This window comes from Falco rusticolus, chromosome 1 (genome assembly GCF_015220075.1).
Source record: "Falco rusticolus isolate bFalRus1 chromosome 1, bFalRus1.pri, whole genome shotgun sequence".
Lineage (NCBI taxonomy): Eukaryota > Metazoa > Chordata > Aves > Falconiformes > Falconidae > Falco > Falco rusticolus.
The window spans coordinates 109544220-109561448 of NC_051187.1; the positions used below are offsets into that span (position 1 = coordinate 109544220).

A 17229-nucleotide genomic window follows, 5' to 3' on the forward strand; every position below is an offset into this window, starting at 1 on the left:
CAGCAATAGGAAACAAATGAGAATTTGAACCCGAAGATTACTGTGTAAGAGGCAGAGCGAGAAGATGCTTAATGTTACATAGGTAGAACTGATTTTTTTTTTTTCTGGCAAAAGCCAAGTTAGTTTCTGCTTTAGCAAACTGGTGGTTCCCTGCTGCCTGTTACAACATCCCAGCTGTTCTCCACTTCAGTGTTTTGGTGTAACCTAGAGGGCTGTGTATTCAGAACATAGGAAGAAATGTATTCAGCATTGCTTTTTTGAAGGAAAAGCGGTTCATTCATCCTTTTGAAGGAAAGCTTCCAGCCGTACTGGATTTTCTTGGAACTTTATTTTTGTTCAGAAATATTTGCAGGTAGGTTTCTTACCGTCATCATAGAAGTACGGATGGGCTGTGAGGTATTGATCTCTTGCTCGGTGGTTCTAATGCTGGCTGTTGTAGTTAGTAAACAGGGCTGGATAAACTTGAAAAAAAAAATGCATTCCAACTCGTATTTCTCCAGTGTAAAGATACGTATTTTTTTGGAAAGCATGTACCAAAGCTGGTTGATGATGATGCAGAAAATAATTGACTAACTGTACCATCTGTTGCGCCTCTACCATATGTTTTCCTCTTTATCATTTGTTTCTGTTCAAACCATGTATGTTCTGTGAAATAGTGTTTGATGTGAAACAGAACTTTAAAATATCCAGCAAGTTACAATTTGATGATATTTCCATAAAGGAAAGGAAGCCAAGGTTAGGGCGAGCCATTTTTGATGCTGTTTGGTATTAAATGTAATGTCATCCTTTCATCTGCTTGCCTTACAGTCACGGTCAGGCAAGCTACTTCGGTGATACAAGCTGAGAGCTGAGCACATCTGGGATGCTCGGTAACTTTCTGTGCCCTGTGTTTATCCATGTTTCTTTTCAAGCTGATGGGCTGATGAATGAAACTGCATTTTTAATCTTTGTAGATGTGATCCTGGCTGTATAAATCGGTGGTGATTCTTCTATGGAGACTTGCAGGGTAGCACAGCTGAAGTGCTGCAGCGAGCCTGTTCCAGTGAATCTGTGTGGTTTCTGTTTAATCTTTTTTTGGGGGTGATGTGTCTTGTGTTGAGATTAAACAAGAATATGTCTCAGTCTTGAGAAATGATCATCAGCAGCTTCTCATGATTTTTTTTTTTTTTAAGTCCATTTTAATGACAAAACAGCTTCAATAAATCTGTGATTTCCTGCAGTTGTACTGAAAGGAAATGTTCTCTCTGAAGTGTTTCGAAGGAAGAGGTTCTGTGTGTTCAGAGGGAAGTGAGCATCCTCATTCTGTGTTTGCTTTAGCCTTTCTCTACCCTCCCTCACTGCTGTTGAGTTAATTCCTTTTGGGAGCCAGCAACAGATCTTATTACAACTAAAACTAAAGCAGACTTCTATTTTAATTTCATTTTCATTTGGAGAACACACAGGACAGGAGGAGAAGCAGAATTCCTTCTTGCACCATCTATTTTTTGAAAATGCTGTCATGGGCTGGATTGTCACATATCAGCATTTGGAACTCTGTAGTAAGGATTGTCACGTCACCGAGTGTGGCTTCAGATCACGTTGGTATTTTCATGGTTTCTGTTACAGACCCAAGCCTGGATGATGTCATGAGTCAGGGTATATGCTTGGATGAACTTAGCCCTGTTACTGGAGCCGGTGGGCTGTCTTCTCCAGCTTGTGCTGCTTTGAGCATAGGAGTATTTTACTCTTTCGGTGTGTAGCAAAGCGTGATTGGGTTTTGTTTGTGGGTTTTGGTTTTGTTTTTTTTTTTGGGGGGGGGGGGCAGGGGGGATTTCTGTGTGTGTTTACTTTTTGTGGAGCATGTTTGAAGATCAAAACTGACCTAACGTTTCAGGGTGAGCATTCAGTCTCATCAGACTGTTTGAACATAATGGGGTGTTTGGGTTTTCCTGATGACATGTCAAGTGTAGCCCAGCTGCAGAAAGTGCAACACTGTTTTTAATTCTCAAATTTGGAACTGTTTCCCCTCTGAAGATGGATGTGGTGGGACCATGGAGACCCCCTGCTCCTTGTGCTTGACATGCTAATGCCAAATTTCACAAAGCATTTCCACAACAGTAAGGAAGAGCTTGGAGGTGGTTTTGAGGTTGGTGGTCAGTTTTTTGGTTTTTTTGAGTGCCCATTCTAGGAAAATCTTAATATGAAAGCTCATCTGGAGAGGTACCTGAAGAACTGGAGCTGGGGTTCTCCCTGCAGCTTTGGCCATAGCAAGGTTAGAGCTCTGTCATGCATGGGACGGTTTGCTGGAGACTGGCAGGCGGCTGCGCTGCGCGGGTTTCCTCTGGTGGCGCCTGGCTGGCCATGGAGACCTCCTTCCTCTCCTCTTGGCATGGGGCCACACAGGGACTGAGCTGATGGTGGCTCTCGGATGCTTTCTGCCTGCCTTCCTTAACGCTGACTTTGGGGAAACTGGGCGGCCTTAAGGTCAACAGCATAGCCCAGGTTTTGAAAAGCTTTAAAGAGCATCTCAACAAATACCCCTAAATGGCCAGGACAGACACGATGTCTCCTCAGGTGTTGGGACCAGGGTAGCTACAGGCTTATATTTAAAAAGTGGAAGTTTTAGCAGACAGCAGATGCTTCTGCTCTCAATTAGGAATGCAGTCTAGTGCAATGCAATTTACTTATTTTTAAATAAAAGCCCCGCAGTATGAGGCGAGGCAGCGTGCACGGGAAGTGTATGCCTCCATGATAAAATACACGAATTAAAATGAGTTTTAGCTGTTGTCTTGAAGTAGTTTAAGGGCTCGCCTGTAACTTAGAGAAGGGGGGGCTGGTGCTCTCAACTGCATGATCAAGTCATGCAGCCACTCAGTGTTTATTCCCTCATCCTTCTGCTTTTAAGATGTGCTTCTTTCTGCACGCTAAAGTTGGAGGGAGACTGGGAACAAAAATTGGTTGGGTCCGTTGCAGAAGGAGAGGCAGAGGGTGGATGGTGTTCCTGAACAGCCAAGTGGAGGGGGATGATGGCTGGGCTGAAGGGGTGGCCGGCAGCCTGGGCCACTTGCCACTGTGACAGTACAAAGAGGTCTGCAGTGGCAGCAGCGCATGGCTAACCTCGCTGAGCAGTGCCCCGTCATCTCATACGTGTGAGAGCACCCATGCCCGCCTTGCTGTCCGGGAGCAGGCATGTTTGTCATCTTTTCAACCTGCAGGAGCTGGCATTATTACAAAAAGGCAGTGTCCCTTCCCCTCCCCTCCGGCCCTCCTCTCTTCATACACTCTTTAAAAAGAATTTATTGCTGGGAAGAGAGCTTGGGGTCAGTGAAGGTTCAGGGAAAGAAAGAGGCCTTTAGAGGTATTACAGCTGCTGTTTCTGCAGCAAGCAGGGTGTGAGATGTTTAGTGTTGCAATACATGTAGGAAAGATAGCTGCTTCTCGTTGTGTCATTGTTGCAAGAGATACAAGTTACAGTTGTTTAGGGGTTTTCCTTTTGCTTGAATGTAATCAGAATCTCTGAGCAAGATGGCTTGATTGCTCTGAACTTGGATGCTCGCCAGCCTAGAAATAGAAGGATATCCGTAATCCACATGGATGTAGCACAGTGTTTTAGTAGAAAACAATTTGCAGGGTCATAATATGTAGCTTGGGTTAGTTTTTTGGTTTTGTTTTTGGTTTTTTTTGTTTGGTTGGTTGTTTTGTTTTTTGGGGTTTTTTTGGGGGGTGTTAGTGGGTTGGTTTTGGATGTGTGGTTTTTTTTTATTGCTGGTGTTAGTTTTTAAACTACTTGCAAGTTATGGGCTTCTTTTGTTCAAAGTTAAGATTTAATGAGACTTTTGCAGCAAGGCATAATATAAAACAAGAACCCTGGTCAGCCAGTGCTGACAGCAGATTTTTATCCTGGGAGAACAAATAAAAATAGCCCACAAGGTTTCCCCCAGTCCTTCACACATATCACTGATGTTCTGCCTGCTTCCTTTCCAGTGAATTTTGCTCATGTGCACATACATGTTCTGTTTTGTCTTCATTATTAAGACGATGTTATTGTTAAGAGTTTGTGATAAAGAGGATGAAATATATGAGTAGCAATATTGTGCTAATGGTTTGATTTATGATTAGAATTTATGAACTCATATTTTTAATATTTGAGGACTGGTGTTTTTGGGGTGTGGTGGGTTTTTGTTTTGAGGCGGTGGGGTTTTTTTGGGTTGTGTTTGGTTTTTTTGGGGGGGTTTGGTTGGGGTGTTTTGTGGTTTTTTTTTTTTGTTTAAGTGCAGCAGCTGAACCTTGTGAACTGTTATATAGTGTTTCAAATGATGACTTCCCCTCATTTTACGGGAGGCTTGCTCATGTGTGCCCAAGGTCAGGCCTGTTTTGCATGACTGAAGAATGCACTCTCATTACCCAGCACAAAGTCCGTTGAAACAGCTGAGAATTTTTTTGCCTGTTTCAGTGGGCTTTGGCTCACCCTCCTGCTCTGCAAGTTGAAATAACTGCACAAAACCTCTTGGTCAGAATTTCCGCTTGTTTGTTTCGCAGCAGAGTCTCACTGTGGAGTGATTCAGCCTCTCAGTGCTCTTCCAGCCAGGGAGATACACATGTGGTTATGCAGATATTTGTGGATCATCACTAATGCTTTTCAGCCTGGGTTTACTACTGATAGTGGCATGCTGGTTTGTATTTTCCTGCAAGAATGGTAATTAGAATAGTTTATGGCTCCAGCCCTTTTTACCTAGCAACAGGAAAAAACCTGTTAATAGTAAGTCCTGTTCTGTATAGGTTTATAAACAAAGGGAGAACATGTGTGATCATGTGAACATGTGGATCCCCATTGAATCCCCACATCAGCCACCTGGCGTGTGGAAATTATACCCAGCTTGGTAACTGGATCCATCTAATACGGTATTGTGTGTATTTTTTGTTGGTTTAAGAAAGTTGCTCTGCGTTATCTCCTTTCTAATAAATGTTACGTGAAGAAGCTGACCAGGGGAGCAAATTTTAGATTATTGTTGGAAACTCAACAAGCAGAGAGTAGTGAGGTCATTACAAGATAGGATGCTTGACTCTGGCAGTGTGTGGAGGTGGTTTGAGTCTTCAGTGCTTTATAGGAATGGCCACTGCTATAATAGTGCACCTGCAGAAATCTGAAGTATTCAAATACTATTGCATGTGCCTTCTTACTAAATAATAATGCAGGTTATAAAGTGGTATGGTATGGTCCAGGAGAGATGTTAAGAGTTTTTGAAAGGTAACTGAGATTGTTAGGGAGGTTGGGAATGGGTCTGTGAGAAGTTACTCTTTTAGTCCTGACAGCATTCCCCAAAAGACTTGTATTCAGCCTCATGGCTTTTATGTCTTTCTCTGTCCTCTCTGAAAGAGGCAAACAGTCTTTTACCTGGGAAGAGAAAATGAGATTGGCTCATTGAAAACAACCTGTTTTAGAAAGAGATGCATTGGCTCTGGCTTTTGTCCTTATGTATTGCTTTCATTTCTTGTTATCTTGGGTTTCAGCAGAGAGCTATGCCAGCTCAACAGCTTGTCTCCGGGAGGCCTGGATCTGACGTGTGCCGCAGCAAGCTGCGAGTTGCAGTAGCAAAATCTATTTTGGGGCAAGCAAGCACTATTTTTCTGTGTGCTGTGTACTCCAGCCAACACCATGAGTAGTTTAATAAGTACTAAGGAGAAAACAAACAAAACCAAGTATGTATATTTAATGCTGCAGTTGTACTAAAAAGTACAGCATAGGTCTGAGTGCTTGCCGTTCGTGGTGTGGATCAAGGCAGAAATAGTAACAGGGCAGGCCGAGATTTCAGCAGTGTTGTGCAGACCAAAAGGTGTACATGTATCAAAAGGCACAAAGCGGGAGAAGGAGCTTTGCTCTCTTTAGCGCTGCTGTTGTACTTGTAAAAAATACATCCTCTTTCTGTCTTTTAATTTCCTGGATGTCCTTTTGTCTATCAGATGATGAAAATTATGGCTTAAGAACTGACCAGGGAAAACATGACTAGGAAAACAGCTGATGCTCAAGGAGGAGTTAAAACTAACTTAAAATTGTCCTTTTATACCTTCAGCATCACACTGAGCCTAACAATAATATTCAGAAACATAGTTGGTGGTAGCTTCAAAAGGAAAAAGTCAGGGTGGGTGGGGGAGAGCTGGAGCTGAGCGCCTGGTTGCAGTAAGAGCCTTGATTAGTCCAAACACATTGTAAGTGCTCATTGCAAGAAAGCTGTATATTTTAAGCGAAGAGAGTAACTACAGGGCACAGAGGCTGTGAAATTGCAAGAAGTGAGGACTTGCCACCGAGGGCTGTGGTTTTGTTCCTTTGCCTTCCCCACTGTGTTAGCTTGATGGCTTGTGCAGCCATGGGGGAAATGGACTGGGGACCAGTGGGTGAAGAGGAGCCAATTGATAAAAGTTACATCATTGTCCCTGGGGGGGGACGGGGGACGACGACACAAGTTTGTTCTACAGCTGGTGTCAGTACTGACACTGGGTCATGGCATCACAGATTGGGAAAGAGGAGGTTTCAGAGGCGTCCTTTGTGCTAAAAGCCAGCATCGTAGCTGTTAAAACCATTTTCTGTGGGTTTTTTCATGCTTGGTGTTAAGGGAATTTCTTTGAAGTTCATATAAAGGATATTTGCAGAATCATTTTTAATTTCCTGCAGTGTTTAGGAAATTCAGTAAAAACTTTCCAGATAACTTGAACAGATAAGTTTAAAAAATGCTGTCAACTTGAAATGCATTCACTTAGGCAGAACACTGGCACAGGTTGCCCAGAGCAGCTGTGGGTGCCCCTCCCTGGCAGTGTTCAAGGCCAGGCTGGATGGGGCTTGAAGGTGTCCCTGCCCATGACAGCAGGGTTGGAATTAGGTGATCTTCAAGGTCCCTTCCAACCCAGACTGTTCTGTGATGCTATGATACAGTTTCAAGCAGTAGATGTAGCCAGGATCGCTTCTTGTTTGCTTTATAATTCTTCCCAATCTTTTGTCTTCTGCAGTTGATACCTCCCATAGGTGACTGCACACAGCTTTTCTGGCACATGCAGGGCAACTGACCAACTAACTGATTATAGATATGAAATTGCTCACATGCAAAATGATATCAGATGCACAGAGGAAATGTGTCTGTTGGATATTGTTTGTAACAGAAGGATGGTGTATATTTACTGAATCAGTGATCTGTGATTATTTTATTTCTAAAATTCTTTGCATTGTTTGCAGAAGTGGGATACATAGTGCTTACTGGAAACTTCTGTTTTGCTATGTTTGGAAAGTTTAGCCCTAACAAAGTTGGAAACTATTTAAAATGTGCATAGTCTAACCCCTGAATATGTTTTTCTGTCTCGGTGGCACAACTACATCCTTGCCGCAGTTCTATGTATGGAAATTTGCCATCAGACAGCATCGTTTTCCAGAGTTCACATTGAGACAGGAAACCGCCTCTGCAGTAGTCAGACCTCTTGGTTAACTGTTACGGCAAAGCCAGTCTTCTGACTCTCCTTTAAGGATGGTCAGGCTTTCAGTAGATGAGTCTTGGTGTGGTATTTGAGAAATGTCACTGGTGGGGAAGACAAAGCTCTTCCCTTCCAAACTGGGATACTTGAGAATTTCAGCGTACTAAGGAGAGTATATGAATTGCGTGTATGCAGTGGGCTGCAGTAGAGTAGAAATAGGAGAGAAAAACCTTCATCCACATAGTATGCCTGGATGCTTTTTTCCCCCAAAGATCCATAAATACTAGAGCAATAGATTCCCTTATTTTGCAGTAGTATTTCACAGAGGAGGTGTAGTTTAAAGGTTCTGGTTTTCCATGAAGTCATCCTGCTGTGCGTGTGTCACGGTTTTATTGTTGTTTTGGTGGGGCTGGTGGAATTGAGCACACACATATGTGGTTGAGGAGGAACAGGGTGATTTGACCTGGTGTCTTCCAAATTTTTGGGACCTTCTCTTTAAACACATTTATGTGATTGCTTTAAATGCAACTACATGGTTTGTCAGGTAAGCAGCTTTCCAAATGTCACTTTAAAGCAGAGAGTAAAGTTTTTAAGCCTGTTGATAAAGTAGGCAAAGTTCAATCTCTGAAAGTGGAAGCACCTTCAAAATGGCTGATATTTTTTTTTTTTTTCACTCTCAAGTGAAGAGTCAGGGCAGAAATCTGGAGGAGAACAAGAATGGTAGTCTTCACATTGATCATTGCAACTGGATTTGCCAGCTCATGCACTTATCGCCCACATTGACTTGTTATCAATTTGTGTTTCACAATTAAATGGATAGTTTTTCCCTTCCCACCCTTACCGATGCATTGTATCAGAAGTAGAAATCACTCAGAAGGTTGCATGCTGTACCTCATATATTCCATTACTATGCAGTAGGGCAAATACTTGGCATAACTAACTTTTCAGCTATAACCACTCTGTGGATTTCAAAATTACTTTCACACTGGACACATACTGTTGTATGAAAACACATGTTTCTGCACAAAGTAGATGCCTGTTGATAACACTGGTATAAAGTGTTAACCATCCTTTCTTTCTCTCTTTCCTAAAGCTTGTACAACGAGGACAGAAACTTGCAGCGTATTCGAGAGAGAGAGAGGCGGAATCAGGAGGCTCTCCAGGAGAAAGACCAGAGCCCTGAGAAGGCTCCCCTCTTTGCAGAACCCTACAAGGTAATGGTAAAGGGAGGGTGTGGTGGAGGAAAAGGTGGAAGGAGGGTTGGGGTGGAGGAGGAGAGCTGGACCTACGGTGTAGCAGACTGGAACATGATACATGCAAACCCAGCATCTTCCCATCTGCTTAACTTAAATTCATGTATGCGCGTAAAGCTCTGTAGATGGTGCAGGTGCAGTATGGACTTTGGGTTGGGCATATTCATCTGGGGGCCTCTTGTAGTCTGGGATTTTGAAGGAGAGTGCTCAAGAGCAGCTTGGCTGTCTCTTTCTGCAGCTGTGGTTGAAACGAAGTGGTCTGATGTTAACGTTCCTGAAGACTGCAAGCACATCTGCAATCTTGATTCAGAAGGACTAACACTGACTAAAGCAGTCCGATTTGCTTTGGAGAGACTGCATGCAGAATCAAGATGAGCATGTGTGACTTCACCGGTGGTGGTGCCTGGTGATTAAATTAAGACCCTGGAGAATGTCTCTTCTTGAGCTGGATCTCTTGGAGTGGGGGGGTCCATGCTTTTTTAACTTCCACCTCTGTTCTATTCCAGACTAATAAAGGAGATGAGTTGTCAAGCCGAATTCAGAACATGCTGGGCAATTATGAGGAGGTCAAGGACCTCATGAGCCACAACAAATCCCATCAGAAACTCATTGGAGTTCCTAAAAATGTCGCTTCTCTGATCCCACAACAAAAGCCTCATCACCCATACTTCCCTGAAAAGACCAGCCATACATTACCATCTTCATTCCACCGCACAACCCACCATCCACCCATGGGACCTACGGTTGTAGCTCCTCCCGCTTCAAGCCACTCCATTCACTACCAAAAGGCACAATCAAGAACAGACCCAGCTCCAGGTTTGCACGCCAAGAGTCACACCTTATCCAATGGTCAGAGCCAAAGTGAAGAACAGAATCATGGCAGCCAGGGAAGTCATGTGGATTTTCACCACAAGAGAAATGACAGGCATGTGCTTGGTGAAGGTCATGCTAATGAACTGCAGCCTTCCTTTTCGGTGCTTTCTCCATTGCTATCATCTTTGTCTTCTCCAGTGGCGCCCCTGTCACCTCTACATTCCAGCCAGCATATCGATTCCAGGTCACAGAACAGCAGTAAAAGTCATGGGCCGACCTACAGTCAAACAAAATCATTTCAGAGCCTAGTGACAGGATCACAAGAGAAGGAAAGTCGGGGGTGCTCAGCGGTTAACCTGACCAGCACCACTCAGCCTTCCTCTCAGACTTTTCCCCCGCCTTTGCCATCAAAAACCAGTGCAATGCAGCAGAAACCGACTGCCTATGTCAGACCAATGGATGGCCAAGATCAGGCACCAGATGAATCGCCAGATCTCAAACCTTTCCAGGAGGAATACCATAGAGAACCCTATGAAGAAGTCTCCGATTTGAAGACAGACGCCAAAGCTAAACTATCCAAATTGGAAATCCCTTCTGAGCCTGTAGAGGTGAGTGCAATTGTTGGGGGGGCTCTGTTGTTGGCAGAGTAAGTTCAGCTGTGAGAGAACAGGTCCTTGAAGGGCAGAGACTACCAGAACTAATGAAGGCTGTGCCTGCGTTACTGTGTTTAGAATGTGTATTTTGAGGATGGCTTTTGCTGACCCAGGCGAGACATCTGTTTGGATGGTGAAAATGCAACACTTGCCATGATTCAATGGTTTTCTCAGTGAGGCTGCAGCAAGTTGTATGGTTAGGGAGACTGCTTCCATTGCTGCTATTCTTGTTTTGCCTGTAAAGATTGTTGAAAAGGAGAAGGGGGAAATGATAGGCTGTGAAGATGAAGTGGTGATGCACCTGCAGTTCGTACATGTGGAGTGTCAGTGCTCAGTCTGAGTGATGGTGGATAGAAGCCCCGAACCCCACTGAAAATGGGGACAGCTGACTCTGCAGTGAGTTCTGTGGTCATCTAGTAAGCTGAAGGGTTTGTGGCTTTGTAATAAGTGGCTGTGAATACCACAAGGTACTCTTAACTAAGTTTGCAAGATCTCACTGTAGACCCTCAGGAAGGTATTAATGTGAACAAAAAGCATCCTGTAGATTTCTGCCAGATGGATTTAGCCTAGCTTCCTTGGTAAGCATGAAACCATTCTGTCTTCCACTTCATCAGATGCCTTTTGAGCAAGTTCTGAAGGTTTAAGTATACCTAGTGCAGAGGCGGAATTCTCAGTGACAAGGAAGATCCTAAAAGTTCTGTAAAATTTTGCATTTGTGCAAAGAAGATAGCCTCTTTTTTTGTCCCAGCTATAAGTAAATACAAACAGAACTTGGTCAGTGTGTTTGATCTTAGCAGCAGAAGGCAGCCTGGGCAGCAAGCTTAGGCATACCTTCATTCTAGTCACTCACTTGTCCTTTTCTCTGCCAAGGACTGAGAGGGATGCTGCAGGAGACGTGGGATGGGAAGCTGCAGTCGTTGCAGTGAAGAGGTGACAGTTGGGCCAAAGACCAAAATGTGTTACGTTTATAACCTCTGGTTATTCCTGCTCATCTGAGAATAGCTTCCTAATATGTATTATTTTCTTGAGAGCGAAATCCTAGCTTCTTCATTTGGCTCCCATTTAAAAATGAATAATGTTTGGGGGCTTAGATTTCAATCTTCAGTTAGCAATCTGCAGTTAGATTTCTGTCTTCAACTGCTTTTCTGTCTTTCGTTCTGCTCTTCTGGTCACATTCAGGGATTGCTCTTGTCCAGGTTGAGACATTTCAATTGGTTGCAGCGGGGTTGAGGGCCAGGGTGTTACAGATTAGCGGGTGCAAATCAGAACATAATGCTGTTGCTTTTTTACTGCTTAAGTGGCCCTCTTGACAGAGGGAAGAAAACTTACGAGAATGTGCACCTTTTTTTCTTTTTTATTGTAAGTTCTCCCTGCATCTTGAGTTGGTTAGAGATCATATGCATGGTATGGTAGAGACTGGTGCAGTTGAGCTGGGTTAGATTGGTCAGTTCTACCTTTTGCTTGAGAGAAAAGGGGCAGTGGTCAGAGTGGTTTGGAAGGCTTTTCCTAAGATTTTGGAAAGCATCTCTCACCTGCATTTGGGCCCTGGCGTGAAGTTCAGTAGCTTCACAAGGAGCAGGTGTGTTGTTTAGGAGACTATCAGGAAACTTTAGGGGAAGGGGATAAGGGGATGGCTGGAATGATGATTGCTTCTTAACCAGGCAGTTAAGAAGAGGTTCTTGCCTTTGTAATTATTTTGGTACGGCAAGATTCCTTGTTGTACTCCATCTGTTTTTGCTGATCCCAAGACCACCTGTCTGATTTGTCATGTGTGATGAAGGCGGAAGCCTTGGGTTTCTCAGATGCATGCTGTAGGTTAAGGCAGCTTGAAGCTCACGCTGGTAAAGCAGTGGGAGAGGAGGAGCAGTGTTGTTCGCAAACGCACACTCTTTTCTGTGGTGCCCTTTGAAGCCTGTTGTTTCAGCTTTGCTAAGGGACCAGCACACTGATTCTGCCTGCCTTGCAGCTCAGCTGCCTGTGAGCTCAAAGGGACTTGGTTCCCACGTGCGTTTGGCAGTTTTACCATGCTCATCCTTCAGCACTGAAAATACTGCTCTGCCCTATGGGAGTAGGATCCCACAGTGCTGACCTAACGCAGCTGGGTGAGGGGAGATACCTAGATAGTTTTTGAATTGTATTTTGCGTAGTAAAAAGGGGGAGTGTGGTCTGCTTTTAATGGAAAAGAGTGTTGATCAGCTGCAAGTGGCTGTGGACAATTTCTTGTGAAAAATCACGGGAAACTGGCAAAATTGGTTTAGGAAGTTGTGAAAATACTTTCGTACTGAGAGAGACGCTATTTGCTTCAGAGTTAGGTTTGGCATTGCACATCATACCTCAAAATAGGAAGTGCCCTGCAGTCTGCATTTCGTCGTTTGCTTGACCAGATATTTTACTGCTGGGAGAGAAGTAAAGCAGTGTAGGACCTTATTCTCTGCGTTACTCATTCTTCTTTATCCATTGCCAAAAAGGTAAATGGCATTTCTAGGTTTAAAACTCTCTGCAATTTGTTGGTGTTTTTTTTCTCTGAGGGCATGCTTATTTTTCAGTAATGAGAGTTCCTTGTTCTTTCCCAATTCTCCATTTCTATTTTCATCTTCTTTTCCCATCCACATACTTTTTATGTCATCTTGCGTATCTCTGGTTTAATACGACTTTAGATGAGGCGGTGTCGGCTATGATGCTGTACGCTGAACGAAACCTCTCACTTTCCATTGAGCATGTGGCTCTGAATCCAAATACCCGTAAAAATGCTGCAACTGCCAGAGCACAAGTAGTATTGCCCATGCTGGTGCAGGAGTGCTGTTAGATATGTGGTAGAGTAAGAACGTAATAAAAAGGGAATTGAAGATAATGAAAGAAATGATTTTGCACAAACCAAAGCCCTGCTTTAATGATATGCTTAGTCCATTTTGGAGCTGGTGATGAAACCTTTTCTGAATATGCTGAATGATTCTCTTTTGAGGGTATCTTTAGGCTGTGACTTGGATTGTTTTCTATACATAGGCATTTTAGATAATGGCTCTGTAAGCTCTCGTGAAAAATCCATGACTTCATTTTCTGCTTGTTTCCTACTTTATCATATTTAGTTACTTCTGTTTGGTTTCAATTATTAACATGTATTTGATGATACAGTCTTTCAGTGCTAAAGCCTGGAGAGTGAAGAGGAGAGACAGTGCAATTGCACACTTGGATATATTCTGGGTGTGCTGGATGTGGGGGTATGAGCAAGGTGATTGGGGAACAGGGCTGGCTGGTTTGCTTTTAGGAAATACCCAGTTGCATGCAGGTGAAAGTTCAACCCAAGAAAGCATCTTGGGAAGGCTAATCAGGGGGTCCTTCAGCTGAAAGGTTGGCCCTCCCCTTTTGTTTTTGGTGAAACAGGAGCTGCAGGGAGGCTCCTGCCCTCCCATGACCCTGACAGTGAATAGGTCTAGACTAGCAGAAACTCTGCTGTTCCTCCCTCATCCTCCCAGCAACTGGGAGCATGGTTTTACAACTTTTATTTAAACTATTCAGCCCCGCTTATACTGAACAGCCACATGCCAAATACAGTTTTTCCTGTGATCTTCCTTGATATCATTTAGGAAAGCCATTTCTTCTACCACATGGGTTTTGACTAATTGAATTTCTAAGGCATGTGTCACCTGCAGCTGTGAATTCATTATTGACAGCTTCTGTTCATGGCAACACTGACAAGCTAAGCCTTCCAGTCTGAATAGACAAGCAGATTCACTGTAGAATGAATTAATCCACAGTGGATAACTGTGAAGTGACTCACTTTGCATTCGCATAAAGAAACTGAACAGCTCTTTCCCAAATAAAAACCTTCATTTTCAAACATCATGTCTGTCTCTTTAAGACATCTTTCCAAATTTATTGTGAGAAGACTTAAAGATATAGCATACATAAATAGACACAAGCATAGATAGATGTATCCCTTCTTTTTAAGTGCCAGGTTTTACCTCTTCCCCTAGCACCTAAACAAAGATGCTTTTAAAGCCATTCTCTCTTTTCATGTCTTTAGGAGAGCTGCAGCACCAACAAGACCCTTGTATTGCCCCCATTGACAAAGACTATGATGTCTTAAAGGGAACTGGCTTGACGCGGGGCCAAGAAGCAGTGGGGCTGGTGTGAGAGAGAGTGTTTATAAATCTTCAAGCATTATTAAGGGCACAGTGTCTGGGAGAATCTATAGTACTTGATGCTCACTGAAGATTTGCCTTTGTTTTCCTGCCAGTTTCGTAAACGTTAGGGAGTAGCTCCTTTTATCTCATGTAATGAGACCTCATCGGACTCTCCTCTTTCACCTACAAACTGGGAAGCAAATAGGGAAGTAACCAATTAAAGAAACCAAAGCAACAACAACAAACAACAATGAAGGAGCCAGACCTGTGAAGTCTTTCAGGTAGCACTGTATTATCCTTGAAGCACAAAAGTAGGATTGCTATCACTGAGCTCTGTTCACCTCAGTAAATATTTATGAGTGGTCACCAGTTAAAATGCCGTTGTTGCATAGTCTATAGTAGTGATTAAATACCTAGAAAGAAGTTTGGATGACAAAAATAAAAGGTTCATTCTAGAGAAATAATTTTTCACTGACTTTTTTCCATGGCAGCTGAGCTTTTCTACTGGCAGGAGTGGCCAGACAGGTGAACCCTGTGAACTAGAAATAAATATATTGCTTTAATCCTGCATCCTTTAAGAATAAAAATCTTAAAAATATATATATAGCACTGTCATTTGGTCTTACCTAATGAATACAGAGTATTTAATGTTAAGCTACTACTGTTGTCTTTCTACAAACCTTATATTTATTTACTATTTATGGATGAGAAGGGAGATTAGGCTCTTTCCCCCCGCCCTCCCGAGGTAAGAAGGTCTTCTGGGTCTCCTCTGTTGTTCTCTTTATAGTCAGAAGTGCGTTATGTGATTGGAGGAGGATTTCCTTGCTTCACCACAAGCACTGTGTAAAATTGTCTTTTTGTTGGTGTGTGACTGCTAAAGAGGCAGATCAAACACAAATGAAAATTGTTGTTATTAGATTTTTAATGTTTGCTTATGGTCTCTGGAATAAAGAGCACTCTGCAAGAGCTGGAGGTTGAGGGCATGTGGGGAAAGGAGGCAGGTTCAAAAGCCAAAAGGACATCTTGTATTGTTACTTCAGTTTAACCAGACTGATGTTCAAAGTTCAGTTCATGTGTCAGACTGCAGAAGTCATAAATAACAGGTAGTCTTGTTCATCTTCCTCTTTGATGCTTTGAGAAGTACACAGTTCCAGTGTTCAACTATCAACTCTCAGCTGCAAGGCTTTTCAAGTTTGAGATCCTTGGTTGTTCACTTGACTCCCATGTCTGGACTTGGCTTTCATGCAAAATACCAAATAACGGGGATTTTTTTTAATTATTATTCTCTTCCCCTCCCCCCCCGCAAAAAAAAAAAAAAAAAGGCTGTATAGTGCTGCAGCCAGCCATCATCAGGTCACCAGAAGCATTTGTTCTTGCTGCTTGGAAGCCCTGTCAGAGTACCAGTATGAAGAAGGGAACAGGGATCCTGCATCTGCTAGGAGTGCGGGGTGAGGAGTGGAGGGAAAGGGTGCTGAGAAACAGCATTTCTGAGAGCAGTTGAGTCCTTGTGAGCTTCTCCCCCGCAGGTATGGATTGAGATGGACTTAAGCCGCTTACACCAAACCTGAATTCTCTCCACAGAGTGTCTCCATTACAGAACATTCGTCCAAATTCAGTTGCTAAATCCATCACTTTGCAAGGCAATGGGAGACTGAGAACGAATAGTTAGATGGGGATTTGCAAATCCTGTGGATCTGCAAACATGGCAGAGAGCAAGAGCAGCATAGATAGGGTCAGGCAAGAATTTCCATAAACTGTGTTGCATCTTTCCAGATGACTCAGAAGTCAGTGCCTCACCCAGACTGCTATGAGAAGCTCGAGCTTAAACAAGCTGCCATGGCATATTAATCACTGGGAAGTTTTTTGGTTGAGGTTTTTTAGTTTGTTGTTCTTCCTATGAAGGGCTTGTAATCAGCCATCCTTACTGGAATTAGTTGGGACTCCAGCACAGCATTTAGACCATTGCCTTTTCTCATTGGCAACTGTAAGGAGTGATGTGTTTAAAAAGGAGGAACAAAAAAGAAACCCAAAAAACAACCACCAAAACCCACACACAACACAAAAAAAATTGAAAGAAAACCAGTGGTCCTCTGCACTTCGCAAAATCAGGAGCCAGTAAGCTGAATTTAAAGAGAACTTACGAGCACTTCTGTTGTTAATTACCATTGCTGTGCAGAACAAAGTCAGTGCTTTTTAAATATTGTGTATGCAAACAGCTACTTTTTGTCGTGATAACCCATTTTGTGCCAGTGGCTGTATGTTAACGAGTAAAATTAATATCCTGCAGTGGCAGGTATGAGTAATTTTCCAAACGTTCACCTGTACAATGCAGACTAACACGTACAGATTTTACAAAGGTAAGCGAATAAACGTGCATAGAAACATTCAGATAAGTAATGCTGAGAAGGTATCAAAGTGAAATTGATAACCCTGTCGTCAGATGACGGTGTTGGTAGTGGTCTCTGGTGAGGCAAGCCAGAAACAGTGGTTTGGAAGTGAGGGGAAAACCAGCAAGTACTGCAAGCTGCTCTGGCTGACTAACACAGCAAATGGCAAAAAGTCTGTGTGGCACAAATTACCGCATTTCTCATGAGTGCTTGACATTGTCGGTTTAATATTCTTGAAATGCAGGGCAGCAGGAATGAGTGGCTAGCTTGTCTGTGAATATGGAAAAAGTCAGCGAGACTTTTGCTGAATCCCTCAGGTTTCCTAACTCTTTTTCAAGCTGAGATCATCTAGTGCCAGCTGTGCAAGTGTGGGGAAGATTGTGTGTGCTGCTGGGGCTGCAGTTACGTTAGCATCTAACGTAGCTGTGGTTTGAGTGACAGCATGGAGCCTGTGGGCTTTGGTGCTGCTCATCAGTCCTGGGGAAGGAAGGAAGCATCATTTGAAGGCAGCTGAAAACAGATTAAGAGTCTGCTCTGTCTTGCAGGAGTTTCATGTTTTACT

The 17229-nt window shown here is 43.2% G+C and overlaps 1 protein-coding gene across 5 annotated transcripts in view; it reads left to right on the top strand.

Annotated features, from left to right (window-relative positions):
• AFF1 (AF4/FMR2 family member 1) overlaps positions 1–17229 on the top strand; it is a 111976-nt gene that overhangs the window by 35514 nt on the left and 59233 nt on the right. For all 5 annotated transcript variants that reach the window (XM_037395687.1, XM_037395697.1, XM_037395725.1 and 2 more), the window contains exons 2-3: positions 8531–8651; positions 9197–10111. In XM_037395687.1, the coding sequence (XP_037251584.1) occupies positions 8531–8651; positions 9197–10111 (1036 nt within the window). The remainder of the gene's footprint in view (positions 1–8530; positions 8652–9196; positions 10112–17229) is intronic.